This window comes from Blennius ocellaris, assembly GCF_963422515.1.
Source record: "Blennius ocellaris genome assembly, chromosome: 4".
NCBI classification, from domain to species: Eukaryota; Metazoa; Chordata; class Actinopteri; order Blenniiformes; family Blenniidae; genus Blennius; species Blennius ocellaris.
The window spans coordinates 16,436,691-16,459,613 of record NC_137653.1 but is presented as its reverse complement, the minus strand read 5'-3'; the positions used below and the strand labels follow the sequence as shown (position 1 = coordinate 16,459,613).

Sequence of the window (22,923 nt, the reverse complement as noted above, 5' to 3'; positions counted from 1 at the left end):
GGAAGTTGTCTCCAAAGCGCCCCGACCTGCACGCAGAGGAGGGGATTTTCTTTCCCGTTTATTTATTTATTTTTTGGGGGTAATTTTGCACGACTGCACCGAATCTGCACGACTCGAGCTGCTGAAGTCGAAAGTACAGCGAGGGTCGGGTCTCGGCGGTGAAGTTTCTAGTGTGAAGCGGCGGCGCAGCACGTCGTGTGTCGCAGGGAGGAGAAGGGAGAAGAAGGAGAAGGAGAGCAGAAGGAGCAGAAGTTTCCGCTGGCTTGTTTTGTCACTGCGGGGCTGGTGAATCCGCAGGAATGTCGCAGAAGGAGAGACCCACTTTCTACCGGCAGGAGCTCAACAAAACCGTGTGGGAGGTCCCGGAGCGGTACCAGAACTTGTCCCCCGTCGGCTCCGGTGCTTACGGATCCGTGTGGTGAGTAGTTGTTGCAGAAGTAATCGACATTGCACAACGGGCAGACGGGTTTGTTTCGCCACCCGCCGAGGCCCGGCACAGCTGCCTCCAGCCTCCCGGGGGCTGCTCGGCGGCGTGCAAACGGGGTGCCAGCGGAAGACATGGAAGCTGGTAGTTTTGTGCCTTTTGTTTACGCGTTTCACACTCGGGCTGCGATGCCACATCGCGTGCACTCTCGCATATTTTCGGCGGGTGGGGATCATTCTTGTTTTTGTGCGCATATTTCCATACGCCTCCTTACTTTTTTTTTTTCTCTCCCTCTCTCTCTTTCTCTCTGTCCCGTAAACACCTGTAAGCCACATTGAGTGTATCTGCAGGGTGGAGTTGAACTAAATCCCCTGTGCTTATTGTGCAGTTTTAGTCGTTTTTGAAGACCAGACACAAGTCCAGGCTTGCAATCATGTGGCGGAGGGGGTCGACCTCCTCATCTCATCTGTGCCCGTTAGGAGAAACGTTCAGCTTCAACCAGGCGTCTACTGACACAATGGCTTTTTTTTTTTCTTTTTTTCTTTTTTTTTCACCCAGTAGAATAGCATTGTATCCTTGCATGCACACAACCTGGCACTTTTACACAAGCATACATTATGCATTTTCCAGTTGGGTGCAGCCTGCAGAGTACCAGAAGGTCACGTGGTTTTTCGGAAAGTAGGGCCCCCTCGCGCACGCTTTTCTACTGGAGCCCACCCGACGGTGACGATGACTCCAGAATGATGTCATCCTTTCTCCCGTTGTGGTACACACGCACACACACACACACACACACACACACACACACACACACACACACACACACACACACACACACACACACACACACACACACACACACACACACACACACACACACACATGACTCACAGTCCCGAGGTTAGGCGGCGGCCTCAACTGTGGCCACTTGCAGTCATCACACAGTCACAGATGTTATCCCACCGTCATCAGGAAACCTTTCAGCGTGTAACACCTTAAGCATTTGAATATGTGTCATTTTGTTATTAGTGGTAACTGATGTGCTGACCATGAAATCACAAGTATCTACGGAATGTCCACAGAGGGAAAAAAATTATATTATGTGTTTGTTTGTTTGTTTTTATCTCATTCTAACTTTAAGCGATGACTTACTCTCTGGTGTTAGTGCGCCACTTTTTGCATTTTTTTTTCGTCATACAGTAAGTGACAAATTATGAGCAAACCGTGACTTCGTTTTGTCAAAATGGCAACAAATGAGACGTCACAGTAATACAGGTGCAAAAGATGAATTGTTTCATCCTCCCCCAACTTTGACTGACTTCATCTCTGGACTTGCTGCATCACAGTGTGCTTACTGCACAGCCTGGTCAGGCTGCAGTTGTTGCTACACTTATCTGGTTATTCAGACTATTCTCTTAGTCCCAGTTTATATTCACAGGAAAGGTGTCAATCAATTGTTCAGATCATCCTTTTCTGCTTGTCAGTACTGGTCAGTACTGGTCCATTGACCGACACATCACTGACCACAACACTAAACAAAATCCAACTTGGACGACATGACGTAGGAACTGCACAAATTTTGACCATGTTTGTAGTTTGTAATCTCTTCTTTGAGCTTCACTTTACTTTGTATTTGCTGTAAATCTACCAATTGTCCATCCATGTGTGATAACCGCTTTAGATAATTTAGTGTTGTCTCGCTTTGATAGTGGGCATATTTCTATTCATGTATAAAATAATATTGGATATACGTGTGTCATTTATGCTAATGTATAATTATGTTGCGACCATTAGAATGCATACAAATTGAATAAAGATCTCCTGTCTCTGACTGATCACTTAATATCGGGTTTGGTCATCCGTGTTTGGCACAGAACTTGACAGCACCATCATTTTTCTGTCTTCTGCTTCTTTTCAAGTTATTGTCTGGGCAATTTCTCTTTGCCTTTCTCTGTATCTGACCACATCTCCTGTCAGAGTAAAGAACTGACAGTTTTTTTCTCCTGGAGACATCAAAGACTCTTTTGAGTGTTCTCGCTTCCAGTAGCCCCTGCAGCCAGTCGGGGCAAACGGCAGCGATTCTCACAACCCTTCAGAAGGTATCTGAAAAATAAAAATAACCTCGTAAGACTTACTCCAGCATGTAACGGCTGTTGGTCAGCTGGACACATGCTCCCAGTCACTGAGCCAGCCAAGTCTTTGTTGTTACCGCCATAATGTTTCTCCCCACAGGCTCGGTTAAATTTGCAAAGCGTGTTCGGTGTGGGCTTTGACCATCAGCCTCTCACTTATATGTATAAGCCACATCAAGTCCAAGAAAAATCATTGTTGTCTCCTAATTGCTGACCTTTGCTCTATTTAAAAGCGTCAGGCTTGGAGGAGGTCCAGGTTTTTGTGTGGAAAGAGTTTATAGTGAATGCTGCTGCCTCTGAATAGGAAAGAACTCCTGTCACTCCACCATCAATTAACTAAAGGCGTGTACATGGTCTGTTGTACTTACTGTATAGAATTAAGTATATTTCATGTGAAATAATATATTTTCTTCATTATTGACATAGACTAATGAACTCGGCGCAGCATGCACATGTATGGTAGCTGTTATCTCTGAACTTTTATTTCGTTTCCTGTGTTCTCAGAAAAAGTTATGGCACTATGTATGATCTCTTTCACAACATACTAATATTTACAAACTGCTGTGGACACATTTGAACTCTATTTGGCTCCACAGTTTCTGAGCATCACCCCAAATGACAGTCAGCAGCTCCTTTGTTTACTGGGCATTTTAGTTACATTTCACATGCATTATATGAATCAGATTTGACTCCTTTTATGTTTTATAGTTGCCTCTATACTCTGCCTGCATGGGTTAGATCATTTACTGAAACAGATATAAGCGCATGATATTGCTCATTGTGGCAAGTTCTTATGACACACTTGGTTTTAACCTCAGAGCAACTTAAGTTGACTTCTTAGCTGGCTCAAGAAACCAGCAATTTTATGACTTTAGCGCCTACGTATGGTCATGTGAGGTTTATGACTGAGTTGACTTCTGATGTCAGAAAATGGTAACCATTCATTTTGGTACCGAGTTATGGATTGGACCTAAAATCCCCCAAACATAGTTACGTGCAGGTCTTATCGCCTGAGAAGAGGGGAAGTGCCTGTAATTCAGTCAGCAGGGAAGAAAGGAGATATTCACTGCATTTGTGTTTTCTACTGTACATTTTAAGTAATCATATATCAAAGAACACATTATGAAATGAGTGCAAACAAAAATGAACTGAATGTAGTTCGTTCTTGTTTAAAACAAATTCTGAATGAATTAAAAAAAATGGGGAGGGGGGGCTGTTTTATTGTCTAGTTACATCAGAAAATGATACTGTAAAAGATTCTTTAGCAGAGTTTCATCTATCTGCTCGCAGTCCTAATTTGGGAGAGCTGGTCGAGTTGTTTACTTTTATCTTTATGAGTAGAGTTGATTGGGTAATCAGTGCCGTCTCATTCTCCGTTATAAGTCGATGCCTCGTGGTTATTATGAAATGAATTCTGGAAATATTGTGTGTGATTGCAATTTGTGCCGCGTAAACATTGGGCCAAGGTTATCTCGCCATGAGGCCGACATTGGGGAACGCGCTTGTTCTCCTGCAGCTCGATAACAGTACTACTTTCATCTTACGGCCTCCCAACATCTTTTGTTGATGTTTAACGATCATAGATTGAATTATCTGTCAGTGAATGCAACACATTGTTAGTAGTGCAACATGTACGGCATCATGATGCACTCGGTAAGATAGCGCGATTTGTCCAGAGCCACAGCAAAGCCCCATGACGGTGAGGAATGTGGAACCGACCGTATGACTGCAACACCGCTAACCTTCAAGTCCTGTTCCTCTTTTCACCAGTCGTTTTAATCGATTTTAAGGGTTTGGTTCCTTTCTCAATATTATATAACTACTTTGGAGAAGCACATTAAAATGATTTGCCTTTACAATGATTGGTCACGTTTATTTAAATAATTGACTATATCATCTTTATGAAAGGAAAAGGAAAAAAAAAAAAAAAAGCTTCTTTAAGCAATTGGCTCTCGTGATAAAAGTCAGTGGACAAAACCTGAAAGGTAACGGTAGCTAAACATCTGCCCCGTTTGCTGGTCTATTGTGAATTTTATTAGCCCGTTCTGGCTAGATGGGTTAGTACTATATTATTGTTATGTTGACTAATTGTGTCGGACAGGGTGACTTTAGTTGATAAACTTGTGGAGAAATGAATGTCTTGATCGACTGTTTATGAACATTAAATCAACTACAGAATAAGAATAAATGCAGTTTAAAAAGCGCAAGAACACACCTCACCACATGACCTCTTGGCGTTGGATAATGTGTGGTGTGAGAGTTGGGCGGGGGTGGTTCAGACTCTGGGGAGGGGCTCATCCTCGCACGAAACCCTCAACTCGGAGTCGTTTGTAGTTTGACAACAAAACCATTGGGCCATGTCTTTCCAATTCATCACTGTAAATGTACCCCGTCAGGCTCGATCACATGCTTGTAGTGTATTTGTTAAAGTGGAGAATAAAATAACAAATGCCCCCATCCAATCTTGCAAACCTTGCACGGTTTTTGCATCAGGACTGCAAATGTAAAGCTTTACTGACACATGCTGAACAATGACGACAACGCTTAAAACTTGCATCCCAACCAAAGCTGCCTCAGGCTGTTTGTGAGTGTATTGGCTGTCCATTTTTCCGATCAGCATTGCTACTTTTACAGCCCCAAATTTATGGCCATTTCTTATTGCCATTCCTTTTATTACATACTAATTGGATGCTGTGTGCTCAGTCTCATATTGTTTGCCTTCCAGATAAGCAGCAATTTTAAATACCTAGTGTGTCAGTCTTTATTTTTTTATTTTTTCCCTTCATTTCACCCTTGTACTTACTGTGTCCTTTGTCTGTGCTTTCCCTCACGAGTGACACACATAATAGTTGATCTGCAAGCCTCGAACATCAAGTACATTGGGTGTGGGAGATAATCTCTGACTTACTGGAAAGAGCACGCTGCTTATCTTAATGTTCTTATTATGGATGCTTGGCGCTCATGGTCACAGTTTAATCAGTCAAACAAAAATATTGTTATTAGTGGCATTGCAAATTGAAACACAACTTTACATTACCAGTCGCATGGGGGGGGGCTGTGGTTTGAATGTAGAGTCTATCCACAGGAAACACAGTAGTGTTGACACGGCCTTAACTCTGAACTCGTAACTGTAAGGCCACAGTGCAGCTCAGGACTGGATCACTAGTTCAGGTGGTGTAATTGTTTGGCCTCTATTTATAAATTAGTTTTATTCTAAGCAGCTCCTCCTCTGAACAGTGCTGCTGCAGAGAAGAAAAAAACGCAAACCAAAACAACTGTATATATTGTTCTATATAACTGTACATATCTAATTTTTTTTGACCGATTTTGCAGTCATCTGTTTGTGATGCAGCTTGAGTGATTGACCAGGAAGGAATGCGGTTCATTGTAAGTGGCTGATGTTCCCTCGCAGATACAGGAAATACAGCAATGGCAAGCTTCTCGGGGAGGCACGGCCTCGTCTGTCTGTGTCTCGGCCTGTCTGACAGAAGTAGAGCACATTTCATTCTTCGAGATTTTGCTACTCCTGCCTTTTGTTTATTCTCTCTCCTACATTATTTATTTGCCTTACTAAAAAAAACCCGACTGCTTATTTGCGGCATTACTACACTGAAATGAGAGAAACATTGAATCAAAGGCTGCATGAGCTCCAGAGGAAATGCATGCACGCTCACGTGCACGACTCCAGCAGAGTTTGCAAGGCATCTGCTGAATAGAGCTAATGGAAATGTTCTGCACATTCAACCTTTATGTTAAAACGACTTTTGTTAGTATTTATACTGTCGGGGCAAATTGAGACAAACGTGCTATGTAATAATTGACTTTAATCACTTAATGCAAATTCCAATTCCAATTGCAAGCCGGTATTGAAATAGCAGGAGAGAGATCGGTATATGGTGTGTCACCGATCTTTTGTGCATGTCTTCTTTGTTCAAATACTTGTGCCTCTTCATGTCAACCCAAACTGAATTGATTCTGTTATAATCTGGTAAACTGTGTGGGGTCACATGACCAAATCTAGGACCTCTTGTTCTTTAAGCTGAAGGGTCTCCATAATAAACACTGGCTATGTGTTTCGGCTTGTTTTCATCTGGCAAAAGAAAGAAACGGGAGCTTATAAAGCACCTCCGTGCTCCTCTTACATGAAGAATAAGTAGCATTATATTACAGCTACTTTAAACTTGAGCACAGTCCTCTGTTAATCTTGTGCCTCATATTCCTGGCATGCAGAATTTTCAGTGCGTGATCTTTTGTGTTCTGTGAGTCAGATGGGAATGAATGATTACTGCAGACATATTGTGGTTATGATATTGGGTAATGTTAAGTCGTGATGGACACCATTTTAAGATTAGGTTACACGTATCTTCCTTCTGCTCTGTAACATGTAAAAAAAAAAAAAAGCCATAATATGAAACTATGTGAAATTGCACTTCGAATCGCCATTGTCCAAACCACAGGTAATTAGTGTAGTTGCAATGTTGCATGCGGTGCAGCAGATATTTGTCAGTACCTTCATTTGTCTTCCTCATATGAGCTCCTGCTGCAGAGTATAATAAGAACTGAAACCAAGGGCTTCGCGTTACGTAATTGTTTGTTGCTTTACCGTGTTATCGCCACCTACACAGTCTGGAGCAGCATCTCATTGTCAGTTTAATCCAATGAAATGTATAAGTATTGATGTGATAGTATTTCGCAGGCTGCTTTAATTATTTTCCTCTTTACAATCGACACCTCAACCGTCTGTTTTTGATTCTTCAGCTCGGCGTACGACGTGAAGACGGGGCTGAAGGTCGCGGTGAAGAAGTTGTCCAGACCCTTTCAGTCCATCATCCATGCAAAGAGAACCTACAGAGAGCTGCGGCTTCTCAAGCACATGAAGCACGAGAACGTAAGTCAGCCCCCGCCTCCACCCCTCCGCTTTTAAATCTCCGGTGAGATCCCGCAACACTATGCAGTGTTTTCGCTGTTCTGTAGTTTAGCTCTGAGGGAAATATTGTATGTGCATGAAAATTTCTGTTTACTTGTCTGTGTCCGGAGGTTATACTCCACCTGTGGACACTTAAAACAATAGACGGGCGGTAATACAACTCTGCACATTTACAGGTTTAATTTATCTCCAGTTATTATTTTCAAGTGTCACATTGAAAAAGTAATGGTTTCCGTTCACTTTTCTTTATTGGAAAGAAAGTGGGTAAACTGGATGGGAGTGTGACTCAGTATGTTACTATCCTACTGTGTGTCACCTCCCTCTCGCTGTTAGGAAAACCCCTCTTGCCCCTGCCACAAGAGTCGGGGTGATGGAATGACATGTTAAAACATACAGTCACTTCTTCAGTTATTTTCAAATCTGACATCAAGAAAACAACTCTTGAGCACAGCGGCCTCAGGCCCCAACTCTGGCTGCTGTGATGTCATGTTAAGAGGCTCTTTCCCCTGCAAGTAATCAGAACTTGTTTTGCTTTGCTCCTTGCTGAGGGGATGAGTCACCAAACAGGTTTACAATGGCACAAAACCTCTCCTTCCTTTTGTGCTTGATTGTTGCAACTTTTCTTTTAATTCACACCTTGAGGTTTTTTTTTTTCTGAACTTTTCTCGGCCTTTAATTTGACTCCCAAAGTCTCTGCTATTGTTCCGGTGTTTTAGTTCACGCAGGTTTCCTTGTAGCTACTTTGCATGCATGCAGACACTTGCCTGTATATAAAACACGAACGCAGTTTTAGGTTCCTGTGTGATATCGCTACTTCCAGCTAACAGCTTTGATCAAACGGATACAGTCTGTGTGTGTTTTTTTTGGTCGCGCTTTCGGCTCTGATATCTCTCGCCGAAATGTAGATGATGTGTCGCTCTGTGGGAACTTGTCATCTCGAGCACTCTGGGTTTTGCACTGAATAGATATTGTCATCCTAAAATAATAGATGTAGGAAATAGGCTAATAAGTGGACGAAGAGTTGTTGTGAGAGCCTCTTTGGCATCATCAACCAGCAGCAGGACAAAATGGAAAAATGAAACTCCATCTTCAACTCTCAAAGGGGAAAACCCAGAGCTCTCCCTCATCGAAACGGTTTGATTTTATTGACCACAATCCATGGACTGTGGAAAAAGTTGTACGTTTTCAACTTGAGAAAGTGTTGCTATGCGAGATGGAGCAGTTCAAAATGCAACATATTTGTAAAGCTTTATAAATAATTATTTAAAATGTAATAAATCAAAAAAATGCTGAACAAGAATAGGTATTTATGATTATTGCTTTTGTTAGTTCAAAGGAATCTATATAAGATCACAGTGAGATAGTTGCCAAAATGTATTGCAGAATAATCCAGGCCATCCTTATGTTGTGAAGAAGTTCCTTATGAAAGATCATGGACGGTGCCAAGACACAAATTAAACATGCTTGTGATTCAGTTCATGTGCACTCGGCTCAGTCCTGGCACAACACTACATTTTTCAATCTCGTTTTCTATACAAGCTCCATTTTTAGTGCTGGAACTGCGTAGATGTTTTTAAACAGTCTCAGCTTATTGCACAACTGGTCAAAAAAAACAAAAAAAACAAACATCAGTTCATTTATTTGCGAAATGAGATTCCATTAAAAGATCATTGTTTAGGATCAAAGAGAATCGGTGCCCGTATCACTGTGTTGCGTGCAAGGTGTTGACATTGTCTATAAATGTCTTCTCTCACGTTGCAGAATCTTTCATCTCGGTCTCAACACGCTGTTGCCTGGTTCAGTTTTTATCTCTGGGGGGAAAAAATGTGCAAAGATGTGCTTTTTTTTCTTCTTCTTTTTTCTTTTCCCCCCCTCCTTCAGGAATCGTCAGTGTTTTATTACCCATCTTTTGATTTACACAGAGCGGGATTCTGTGTTTTGCTCATGCTGTTGCCAGGAGACTCCCTGGGTTTGGATTTTGGAAAGCCTGCGTGCACCAATCAGCAGTTTGTTGTGGCTTTGGTCCACCAATCAGACGAAGGCTTGGGTCCTGTGTGGGTGGGCTGCTACAGTGTTTTCATAATACCTATCCACCTCTGTGTCTCCCTGAGGGGCGGGGGCAGGGGTGGCACTCTGCATAGCTGTCTGCCAGTGTGCCTGCATCCTCGGGAACACGCACTGCAGGAACTGACTACTTTCTCTTTCCAGATAGGCATCTTTATTATTTTGTCCTCTTCTGAAATTCTGCCTGAAAGAAAGTATTGGATTGCTATTTTTTTAATTTTCTTTTGCAACAATAATTTGTTGCTTTGGCCCAACATTTTTAGCTTGTGCAAAACTGAACAGAATAAACAAGAGTTTGTTTGTGTAAGAATGAAACTTGTTGGTTTTAACCTCGTCTAACATGACACTGTACTGATTGCGCAACTGTCTTGAATTTCAAGGTTCAGCTTGAATACACACTTGTGTGCTGCTTTATCACTTTTTACATGCCTAGTTAACAATATTTTCTAAGTAACATTTGCCGCTTCCTCTGCCACTATCTCTTACGGTTATTGGTGTCATTTATGTGATGACAGGATTTCATAACAACAACAAATAGCCATGATGACCTGATATGCAGCACAAAATCTAATATAAAAAGCGTGTAAGGCAAAAGAGTGGAATAATAATGACCTAATCTGTTCCATGAAATTGATTTAAACGTTGCATCTTCAGAACAGGGTAATATCATGCCTTGCACTGTAATTCTATAGAAGGGTCACACGGTTCATTGTCGGTGTGTTGTCTAGTTATCGGGACCATCCGTGTTATTATGGTTAAAGCGTACATGGTGGCATTCAAAACCACAAAATGTAGACAGGTTTGTCAACGGATTTCTAATCTCTACTTCCTTTCTCTGCCTTCAGGTGATCGGTCTATTAGATGTTTTCACACCAGCGACGAGCTTAGAAGAGTTCAATGATGTGTAAGTTTCTCTCTCTCTCATATTCATTGTTGGATTTTTTTTTCTTTCTTTGCTTCCTTTGTGTTCATCCTCACTCGAATTCTCTAGCTCCTTCTGTCTATTTCTGTAGTTGTAGTTTTATCACAATGAAACAGCACATGGTAAGATTAAGAGCCTCAGTGGTGTTTATATATGCAGAACAAAACCACAGCTCACAACTTCATGCATGGCCAGTGTGTGAAGTCATACCAAGAGGAAAGTAGATGAAAGTAGGGTGAACACGTGGACTTGGGCACATCACAGTTAGTCTCCATGGTAACAGCCATCTGGCAGTCTCTTGGGGTACTGTGAGTGTGTGCATGTGTACAGAATTCTCAATCAGCGCCCTCCAATTCGCTGCTTGGCGAAGCGTCATCAGCTTGTTGCACATTTGTGAGAATGTGAGCTCTACCTACACGTACACTCGCGTGCAGGCTGCTCTTGTACACCATTTGAATATGTGATACTTCTTCACGTAAACGGATGAGCACAGGAACGAAATAAAAACAGCCATTGTCAAGCATAAAAAATAGACTCGTGCTTACTGCCTTTCAGCCTGCAGCTGGTAAGATCAAGCAGATATACCGTGCAAAGGCACGCTACAGCAACCACTGGCCTCAGTCTACGGTCAAAAAACAACAAGAGAAATATTATTTTCTTTCTTTTTTTGTTCTCTATTCTGACTTCAAGTAACTGTATCAGTTCAATGGGAACCTTCTACTTCTCCTCAATGCAGGCAAGGTTACAACGTCATGGTAGTGCACACAACTTTATTGATTCAGGTGATGAGATTATTTCAGTATATGACAAATGATTTTAATTAAAAGTTCCATGATGAACTCACACTGACATGATACTTTATAACACAAGGATAAACAGCAAGTGCACGCATGAGTGAACCGTAAAATCCTGAGAAAACAAAAGAGGGACTTTCTGGTTTCTGGAACACGACATCTGATACCCCTCTGTGATTTGTAGGTACTTGGTGACGCATTTGATGGGAGCCGACCTCAACAACATTGTGAAGTGTCAGAAGCTGACTGACGACCACGTCCAGTTTCTCATCTACCAGATCCTCAGAGGCCTAAAGGTGAGGCAGCTTGGCGATCAGCTCGGACTCCTCAGAGGGATGCAATGAGCCCTCAGTTCCGCTTTAATAGACTCACCCTGAAGCGTCACTCGAGGAAGTTACCTTTCTTTGTTTGAGGGAAAAAAATAACAAAATATTTCCCTTGTAAATTAGATGTGAAGTATACATAACCATAACCCCTTGATTGTTTATGGGAAGAAAAAAAAAAACCTACCAGCAAGACAAAGAAGTCACAAAATGTAACTTAACCCATCTGCAGTATGATCATCAAATTGCAGGCAAGATTCACTAGTGTACCACACATATTCTGAAAAATCCACAGTAAGATGAAAGAAGTGACACGTTGAAATTCAAAGTTTATCTTCGTGCAGAAGCAGACGCATTTTTTTTGTTTTGTTTTTAATTTCAGCTGTGTTTGTCATAAGCAGTATAAAGATTTTCTTTTCCTGCAGTTAGGTGGAGTCAAGAGCAGCTCTTTGTTGACAGCCGAATATGTTACTGTGTAAAAGTTCAGCTATCGATAAGATAAAAAGAAAAGAATCAATGAAAGTCCGTACGAATGTTTCTTCAGACTTTAGGTACTGTAAACAATGATAAAACTGCATAGCTTAATGTAATACTTGTACTTTCCTACGATGATTATGTTTGCCGAACACACTTTGTACTTCCTTAAGTCTTACTGACTGTATTGACTTTCAATTTTGTAGGGGTTTATTGTTGTTGTAATCGATGGATGTAAAACACAACACTGCTCAATGTTTGGTTGACGGTCTTCTTTCTCCTCCCCCAACAGTACATCCACTCTGCAGATATCATTCACAGAGTAAGTGGTTGTCTTTCTAAATGTGTAAATAAATCAGATTTCTACAGTTAACTCTTATTTCTTGTCACCAAAGAGGACATGTTTTGTATTATATAGGTATGTCGAGGTGTTTTAAATTACTGGAAGATCCAAACAATAAAGATCAGATTAGTAACTGTACAAATCTTTTAATGTAAGGGAGGCCAAAAGGCCACTTCGAATGCATAATGCCAACACGATTTCTAGTAGCTTTTTATATTTGTGTCTTGACTTCTGCCTTTTTTTTCTTGCACAGGACTTGAAGCCTAGTAATTTGGCAGTAAATGAAGACTGCGAGCTTAAGGTGAGAACCCAGTTCCTTCGTTTTTGAGAGTCACAGTATAGTATGTGGCGAATTTTGTCAATATGCTTTCAACTCTTATTCAACTTTTCATCTCCACAAACCCCTTCCTCACCCTTCAGATCCTGGACTTTGGCCTGGCACGACACACGGACGATGAAATGACGGGATACGTCGCCACCCGGTGGTACCGCGCCCCCGAGATCATGCTGAACTGGATGCACTACAACATGACTGGTACGCACGCAGATGTGTCGGTGTAAAGCTTCGGGCCAAACCTGAATGTAACGTTACATCACGCGCAGTTTTACATGATTGAACTAGTGCTAAAATAGCTTGCTCCAATATGTTTGAGGTGCAACAGCAATCACAAAACTCTGCTTTCAATCTGACAAAGTGTTTGAGCAATAATGAAAATGTTAACAGGATTTTTTATTTTTTTATATATTGTTAGCAGACATTTGACATAAAAACAAAACATGTTTTCCATCATGTCTGTGGTGTTTTCTTCTGTAACAAATGAGGACAATTTTAGAGAAACTAGGCCAGCTTTTCAATTTTCTTTTTCAAACAGATTATCACAAAGCATCCAGACAGTTGTTCGATGGTATTTTGTTTCTGCTTTCTGCTTTATTTACATACCTTATGTTGGGTATGTATTGTAGTTTTTATTATGAATCTTCGTCGTCGTTGTTGTTTTTTTCCCCATTGGAGATGCTGTTTAAAATTACTTTAGCAGAATAAAATCTTAAAGATATACTTCCCATAAAATGCATCACTTCTGCACACAGAATAAACCAATACATGAAAACAAGACCATTACCACTCATTTCCACAAATTTCCAAGCTGCAGTTGCTTAAATCGATCACGCCAAGATTGATGTGTTTACAAACAAACTGGGATTTTGTAGCAATCAAACTATGTTTTGGTTTTGCTAACTCACGTCATCTTCGGAATTTCATTCTGGAAAGGCATTGACAACGTATTCCAGATGGACATCAACAACTAAAACTGGCCTCTAAAGTTTTCATTTTTCCCGTGTAGAATCTGGTGGAGTAACTTTAGTGCATTAGTTTCTCAATAAAAAGACCTGCTTCATTTGAGGCTCTTAAATGTCGGGCAACATTATTATATTCAGGGGATTCTTTTCTAATGAGAAGTGTTCCCATGTTTTGTCTAAATTAACTTCGCTGTGTATCTGTGCGTTAGGTTCTATAATAGAACAGTTTAACAAACACAATATTGAATCTCGGCTCATTTGCAAGTCATGTATGTTTTCATTTGGAAATTAATGCAGTAATATTAATTTGATCTCTATGCTATTCTATAGCAAAGCTTTCTATCATACTTTAACGTTTTTATAATTCTGCATGTTTCAATTCTTTCCTGTTGTAGTGGATATCTGGTCGGTGGGCTGCATCATGGCTGAACTGCTTACAGGACGCACGCTCTTCCCTGGCACGGACCGTATCCTTCCACCTCTGTCCCAATATGTTGCTCTCTGGTCGATATAGAATGGATCATCCTTGCAAACCTCTGGTTGCTATATAACTTACTTTAAAGAAAGTCTGCATATAGTTTGCAGGAACTTGTTTCCACTGTTTACTTTGCAAACATCCACACACAAAAACACACCTTTTTGGCTTCAGGCTGACTTCAAGTACCGCTGAGTATTGAATTTTCTGAGCTCAACTCCGGGAGAGGGAGAGATAATGTGTACACATGTGATTCACACACACTCAGAATTGAAGTCTCCTCTGGTGGCTGGATGACTCAGCACTGCCCACTTTCCTCTTTGCTGCTTCTCTGTGATACAGTACACCGGACTGTTTCCCTCCCACAGAGCTCTCGATACACCACAGCACAACTTTGCACAGGAAGAGACACACACACACACACACACACACACACACACACACACACACACACACACACACACACACACACACACACACACACACACACACACACACACACACACACTGAATACAGCAATTTGCATACAGCACTCGGATATTAGTCACATGAAGTACTTGACAGGGTTCTGGTGTAATGTATTTTTGATTCATGCCTAAAATAATCAACCAACCGTGTGTGTGTGTGTGTGTGTGTGTGTGTGTGTGTGTGTGTGTGTGTGTGTGTGTGTGTGTGTGTGTGTGTGTGTGTGTGTGTGTGTGTGTGTGTGTGTGTGTGTGTGTGTGTGTGTGTGTGTGTGTGTGTGTGTGTGTGTGTGTGTGTGTGTGTGTGTGTACCTGCCTACTGCATCAGAATCACTTGGCATCTTTCTGGTCTTTCTTCTCTTAATGTATTTTTGCACTTTATAGCGACAAGAGGAAACAGAACTGAGTTCTTATAAAACACTATTGCATACGATATGCAAGATATTCTACATTGTTCAGATGCAAAATGTGAAACAAAATAGCATTAAAGCAATGTTCAATTCAAGAATGTTGGACATTTGTGTGATTGAACCTCTTCAAACCGTCGGTGAGCAATGAGCCAGCCATCTGGATTGCTGTTTGGTTACATTTCTGGTATGTCTTGTTTGTCAAAATTAGTCTGTTTGCTGGTTCGTACAATACAACAGTGACTCCACGGTGAATCTGGTTATGTCTTCATTTTATTTTGGTGTTGATGATCTAAAGTCACAGGCTCTGACGATAAATTATGGCTTTTCTTCAAATAAAATTTTTTTGCAGTAAAAATAATGGATGGGAGCCCACTTGTATTCTTATCATTGAGGAAGAATTGTTCTGATAGTTTATACTTGCTTGCTGTTACATGAAATGGTCAGATTAGCAATAAAACTGAGTTTTCAGTCCTAAACATAGTTTTTTTTTGTTTTTTACCCCCCATGTGTGGTTTGTAATAGTTTTTATGTCCAACGGAATACGTCTTTTAGCTCCTAGTGCCATTGTGGACTTTGTATTTTTAGACATGGATGACAGCTGAGACCCCTCTCTCCTTCTCCAACACCTTCATCCCTTTATGTTTTCCTTCATGCGAGTGTGGTAGACATTGATCAGTTGGGCGGTATTTTGTATCTCGTCGGAACCCCGGGGCCTGAACTCACTATGAAAATTTCTTCCGAGTCTGTGAGTGTCAAAACCATTCCAACCATTTTTTTAAAATTCTTTTTTTCTCTTAGCCCTGCCTGTTTTTTTAGCAGCGTTGTGCCATTTTCCTCTTCTTTTTTTTTATGTTGACGCTACCACCTCCTAGCCTCACTTGTTGCTCTGAAAGGTATATTCTCCTAACTGCTTTATTTTCACTTGAGCACATGGCTTTGGGATTCACTTTTGTTCTAGCATGTACTTCTACTTTGTAAAGTCTTGCTGATCCCTATATTTACCTGGGAAACATTACTTTACTGGATTGCGCTCAACACCCAAGGGTTGTTTTAAGATCAAAACCCAGAAATGGTTTCCTTCCCACTTGGATCCATTTCATCCTCACCCTGTGCCGCTCCCACCCCCCCACATAAATTCATCTAGTCATCCGTGTTATTATACGTGCTGACCTTCATGTTATGATGCCCCTTGACTCAGAAACTAAAGATATAAACCAGCTGCAGCAGATAATGCGCCTGACGGGGACGCCCCCGGCCTCCCTCATAAGCAGGATGCCCAGCCATGAGGTGAGACATGTTCCCTTCGCTTTCCCACGTGCCCCGGCTCTTCCTCCCTCCAGCTGGAATCGACACAAAGCCACAACTGTCGATACCCGCAATTCCTGATGATATTCAAAACACTTTCTGTTGGCTTCCGTCTGCTTACTTCTCTCCACATGTTCCCGATTTCCACCTTGACTCACCAGGTTTTTTTTTTTTTTTTTCAAAGCAAGGCTTTCAGGGTGCTTTCCACTGCAGCCTGTTCATTCTGAGGAGCTTTCTGTTGCATCAGTAACACATTCTGGTTATGTAAATGAGGGCAGAGTGTTTGTGTAATGCATGTGTTTTATGTGTTGAAGGGGCTTGATCACTGAAGGATGTACAGCTGAATTTGGCTTTGCCTCAAACATGCTATTTTGTTATGCAAATTATGGCAACGCATTATGACTTATCAGCTGCAGCCGCTTAAAGGAAGTTTCTTTAAAATCTTTTCTTCCTCACAGGCGAGAAACTACATCAACTCACTTTCTCACATGCCAAAGAGGAACTTTGCTGATGTGTTTCTGGGTGCCAATCCTCTTGGTAAGTTCTATGTTGGTGCCATGACGCTCCCGGCTCACTAAGACCCTCTTGTGGTCTCAAAAAGTCACTGCTTTTAATTTCATTATTATTATCAGTATTATTTTTATTTCTTCTTGTTTGTTTTTTTTGATGTGGCTTCAGGGGAAAACGCGTTATGATAACCTCATTCCATTAGTACAGGGCTAATATTTGCAGTGCATTTTATTGATGAGAGTAAATTACACACTTTATATAAGGCTTAATGTTCACTCCAAATGACACAATTTATATTGTATTGTGATTCAAAATGACTCATTTGAAGAAATGTCTCACATTAACATTCATTTGCAATAAGTGAAAGTAATTAAAGGTGTTTGAGGTCAAAGCATAAAATTCCATGCATTCTCCTTTAGGTTTTTTTGAAATGATGCCATTGAAAGGTGCCATATACACTAAAATAGATAAACAATTGGAGACCTAATGAAAAATAATTTTGGTAGACTTTTATGAGTATTAACAATCGTTCTTTTAATCCCTTGGGGAAATTCATTTTTACGGCACTAACCTTATTTCCGAAATGTGGTGTATTATATGTATATATATATATTATACATGTTATATACACACTGAGAGTCACATGACTGCAGGTTGGATCCACTGTCTCGCCCTTTTCATATGTTGATGTGACATTGAGGAAAGAACCAAACCAAAGCAACAGATTGGGCCTAAAAAAACACAGAAATAATTAATAATTGAGCTTTTAAAGGTAGTATCCACCCTATGTCCCTCTAACTTTCCCTGTAAGCATACTCCTCTTTGTCTTTTTTGCAGCGGTGGACTTGCTGGAGAAAATGCTGGTGCTGGATACAGACAAGCGGATCACAGCGTCTGAGGCACTGGCCCACCCGTACTTTGCCCAGTACCACGATCCAGATGACGAGCCTGAGGCAGAGCCCTACGACCAGAGCTTTGAAAGCAGAGAACTGGAAATTGAGGAATGGAAGAGTGAGTTTTCTTTTTGTGGATGAGATGTACACGCCTTACACTGCGACTCTTTCCTGTCTTTAAAACAAACAAAAAAAGAAGAATGAAAGACCAATGGGACAATATATTTTGCTGTTGTCATCTCCTATTGTTGAGATCTTTGGCTACTTGAAAGCAACAAAAGAATTTTGCAGAAAATGTAATCATACTATTCAGGCTACACTGAAACTAAAGTTTGATATATCCCCAGAAGTAGAACGCTGAGCCACGTCTACTTTCTGTTTACTTGTGTACCAAACTCAAGCTACATAAATTGGTGAATTCATGAACTCCATGTAGTGCAGTCGGTCAAGCTATTGATTTAGTATTTCTAAGAATAACAATATGTAGGTACTCATATTGGTACTTTGTATCAGTAAATACACATTCCTGACCTGTGAAAATGCGATATCACATAATTGCTACAAGAACGACTCAGTGAGTTAATTTATTTCTCTCCGATGTGTAAGAAGCCTTGATTTTGACACTTGACTCATATATTCAGCCTGTCCATGAATAACAAGTACATTGTGGTTTGTTTTTTTACAGCCTTAACTTACGAGGAGGTGCTGAGCTTCGTGCCACCTTCGTTCGATGGAGACGAGATGGAATCATGAGGAGGAAGAGTGCCGTCATCCACTTTTGATTTCCCAAAAAAAAAAAAAAAAAAAAAACTCTCTCTAAGAACTGTCAGTCTCATGTGGCTATCCACCACTTTTCCTCACACACACATGCACAACCACCATGACATTCAAGTGCCTGCCATCATTCACATCTGGGGGACGATATCAGGGAAATGAAAAGAAGAAAAAAAAATAGTCGACATCCTGTTCATGCCGTCCCCCACGTTGCTGTGTTTTTTGTTACCGTGCATCCCAAAGTGCTGAGGCAAACCTTACTTCTGCTAAGATATTTTTTTTTTTAGTCTTTCCTTCAGACATTGAGTCTTTATATTGTGCCCCTTGTTTCACTCAAAAAAACTGAAGATTAGATGATTACATCTTCAGGCCAATTTGAGGAATTCATTTGCTGACATTGCTGGGTCTTTTTTTTTTTCTCCAAGAGTTTAACATTTAGTAGTAATTAATATTGCAGAACAGTTGAAATTAGAGAAGTTTGAAGTTATGATATATCTAAAGCTTATCTATCCTTCACACATTGAATTACATGTTTCTATGAATGCATAGAACTGTGTAGACACATGACAGCAGACAGTATTTGTATATAAGTATTTGAGGCCGTTACCATATGTGGTACAGTTCAGCCAGCCCCTTCTACAGTATGGATTTGATTATTAGAGCGTATACTAAGATAGCCTATATAATGATACTGTAAGTAAATTATGACAAGTGTGTATGGGATAGGCTAACATGTAAAATATTCACCTCAAGATGGAAAACTCAGTGATTCAGATTTCTGAATGTTGAATTTCTACACTTCAAGTGTCCCTTTTTTTTAACTTAATGAGTTTGTAGAGAATTGCTTATGTGTCCTTTTTGCAAACATTTTTCCAAGTTTCCACCTTTTTTCCTCCCTTTTCCCCCTCTTCACTTCTCTGTCCTCTTTTTCCAATGAATGTGTGAGCAAACGGTCTCCACCCTTCAGTATCGCCACCGCATGATGGAGCCACATTTGGCTTGGTAGTTTGTGAAAATGTTGATGTTTCTCATCATGACGTCAACTGACAATGTAATTTAATCATATTGCATTTAGATACCATAGTAATATTAATGTTTATTGAATGTTTGGGGCACCAGTCTGCCCTCTTATTTATGACCTTTTTCTTATATTGTTTGTATATCGATGTAAAAGAGAATATTATTTGTCAGATTTTAAGGTTTTTATTATTTATGAAGTGTTTTATTGTATCAGAATCCAATTGTATCGTCACTAGCCCCACACATCACTCGAGCCACCATGACTGCAGTTCCAGCTTGTGCATTGGAGCCAACGGTGACCATTGGCATATAGTGCTGAATCTTTTAGTCTAAAATCAATTGAGCAAACTCGACTGATTTGTCACAGCTCAGTTATATTTAAACACTTGCTAAAACTCTATTTATTTTACTTTGGTACCTGGTGTACTGTCCTCCAGTGGAGCTTGTTTACTAAAACATTAATCATTAAAACAAGGAAATCAATATAAATGACAAATCTATCTAGACCAAAAGCAACCGCTTAATATAGATCCCTGTTTATTAAAAGTTGGCATATTATCTTTTAGTTTCAATCTGAACTATTGAAAAAGAAATACACACACACGCATACAAACAATTCAGCTGTATCTACAGTTCCTCTGGTTGTGTCAAGCAAGTATCTGATTTCAGTTTCATGTGCAACTTCTTGTTTAATGTTTTCTTTTTCCATTATATTTTATTTTGTGTGTTGAATCAGAATTTGATGTTCTTCTGTGATTCTGTACTATTGATTGTTTTACAAGCGGCAGTAGAACTGTATCATCTGTTTGAAAAACTGAGCAGGGCACATGTTTGCAGGAATGAGTGTACGTTTACTCACTGGATGCTGAAGGGCAATGCTGAAGCCTCACAACTTTCTTTTATTTTAAAAAACATGTGCATCATTTAAGCCTATTCATCTCGTTCATGTCCCAGTGTCTGTAAAATATTTAGTTACGCTTGCTTTGCCTGATATGTGTTCATATTTTTTTCACTATGGATATGACCACATGAACCAAAACAGCAAAACACCACCTGTAAATACCACCATTAGAAAATAAAGGCTACTATTTTTAAAGCTCAACAACTTGTGGAAGTGAATTTGACTTTACATGTTACCACTGGAGGGCAGCATAGATCACAATATTAGGAGTTTATGTACTTTACTATGCCTTTGTCAGGTATTTATTATAGGTATGCCACATAATGGAAATGTATGATTTTTATGGATGGAATAATTCTACTGCAAAGTAGCGACGTGACCTACCTAAACTATAAAAGCAGCATGAAATCGCTATGCAAAGCGGGCTGTCCATACGTGTATACAGCCAACTGAAGAATACAGGGTGCTGAAGTCCATCTCGGCTGATCATTGTTGGAGGCACAGACACTCATATTCACACCTCCAAGAAATTCATAGTTGGTAAATTGTCTCGGTTTATGTGTTTGGACTGTCGGAGGAAACCGATGCACACGCAGGGAGCACATGCAAATTCCAGATACAAAGGCCTCCAACACTGGACCCAAACTGAGGATATGGTCACCGTAAGGTGTGAGAATGTTTACCAAGTTATTCTGAAATAAAACACTATCTTAGTGCTTTTAAAAATGAGTGTCGTTCACTCAAAGATGGCTGCTCACCAGTGATGGTAATGTGATTTTTAGAACAAAACAGTGAAGATTGTATTAATCCATTCTTGGTCCTTCTTGTCAGTTGCTGGAGCCTTTTCCTGTTAACTGTCGGTGAAGGCAGGATACAGCCAGGACAGGTTGCCAGATCGTCACATCAAGATTCCACATGAAGTTTTTATAGACAAGCCTAACCCCCCCCCCCAAAAAAAAAACAAAAAAACAAAATCCAAGTGATGAATGTTATATCTCATCGCTAATGTATTTTCCATTCATATTGGAACATATAGAACACATGAAATGTAGAAAGTAAATGTTTTAATATACATGAGAAATATTCATGGAACCCCAGAGGGATCAATGAAACAAGCACAACAAGCCACAACAGAAGTATGCAGTGGACAGACGATTTTCATTACAGGAAGTTTGCGGAAACAATGGACGGCAGAGCATGTAATACTATCTTAAATACTATCTCTGTGAGTGAGTTTTCTTTGGTTTCCCATGCTCTGTCCTTTTACTGCTTTCACTGGAGAGAAAACAGAAGTGTAACATTATGCGTTCACAATTAGAAAATTTCAATATTTTAGAATAAAATACCTGAAAATATGAAATAGACCAAAGCTTAGCTTTAAACATTGACTGTAAATTGTACTTTTGTTTTATGTCCTAAAATTGTACATTCGACATGTAAGGTAAGATTAGCATATCCCCTCTCGAACAATATTCTGCATTATTTTCTACTAAACCTCCAGGTGAATGATTCTCCAATTAAATGTAGAGGAGACGATGCTGTGGTGTTCAAATGAATTTGATAAAAGAGTGCAAACATGATCAAAACAAACACAATTTTGCCTGGCAGTATTTGTTTATTCAGCAAGGCACAACTTACAGATCACATCTCAAGAGGAGTGGGGGAACACCATTGTCTGTAAGAGACGATTTATAGCACATAAGGCTTAACGTTCACTCCAAATAGAGTAAAATGGTTCATGTTGATCTTGAAAGAGATATTCTCTTAGATTGGCAAATACAATGAAGATAATTTAATTTAAGGTTCAGTCACAAACTTCAATAATCAAACCTTCAGAATAAAATGATAAAGATTAGCCTTATAACAGATCAAGTTGCAATAAGTAACAAACATAACAGATATTGTCATATCACTAGCAGTACCTGAAGTCAATTCAGACTGAACGATTGCTGATGCAATCTGATTTGATCCGATTTTTTTTTTTTTTTTTTTTTTTTTACAATATATGTTAATATAAAGTATACATTTGGCTACACTATCAATGCACAACATATACGGGTTAAATTGAAAGGGATGTAAATGAAAAGCCACAATAATTTAGAAAACGTGAAATTATTTCAATTCAACCTGCCACCTTTATTTGTTCATTGATGAAAGCAGGTGGTTAAATGAATGAAAACGGAACAAATGAAACAATTGAAGCCAAATATATCTTTATTGAACTAAAAACAGCTTTAGTTCAATTCTATATTAAAATAGAAGGCAACCGACTGGATATAGTTCATGTAAATACAATTAAAACATTTTAACATTAAATCAACAGAAAAACACTTTTCCTTTCAGCATTAGACCCTTAAAAGAAATTTTCTTTTTTTTTTCTCCCAATATTACATTATTATCAGGGCACTATGCACCTTTTGTCCGTTTTCGCGCACATTGGAGTTCCGGCGTTTCCCACAGTCCCTGAA

General features: G+C 39.9%; 1 protein-coding gene across 1 annotated transcript; it reads left to right on the top strand.

The window, feature by feature from the left end:
* mapk14b (mitogen-activated protein kinase 14b) lies at positions 1 to 20,629 on the top strand. Its single transcript, XM_080494630.1, has 12 exons — positions 1 to 418; positions 7,315 to 7,444; positions 10,393 to 10,451; positions 11,448 to 11,559; positions 12,353 to 12,382; positions 12,657 to 12,704; positions 12,824 to 12,938; positions 14,098 to 14,169; positions 16,260 to 16,339; positions 16,816 to 16,894; positions 17,705 to 17,878; positions 18,446 to 20,629. The coding sequence occupies exons 1-12, from the start codon at positions 300 to 302 to the stop codon at positions 18,511 to 18,513; spliced, it is 1,086 nt and encodes a 361-aa protein (XP_080350756.1). The 5' UTR covers positions 1 to 299; the 3' UTR covers positions 18,514 to 20,629.
* The last annotated feature ends 2,294 nt before the right edge of the window (positions 20,630 to 22,923 follow it).

Bases quoted from the DNA above. Each gene is read 5' to 3' on its own strand.
- mapk14b (XM_080494630.1), top strand. From the start codon at position 300: ATGTCGCAGAAGGAGAGACCCACTTTCTACCGGCAGGAGCTCAACAAA. The intron at 12,705-12,823 runs GTGAGAACCCAG...CTCACCCTTCAG, and splicing joins ATGAAGACTGCGAGCTTAAG to ATCCTGGACTTTGGCCTGGC. The intron at 14,170-16,259 runs GTATCCTTCCAC...CAGAAACTAAAG, and splicing joins GCTCTTCCCTGGCACGGACC to ATATAAACCAGCTGCAGCAG.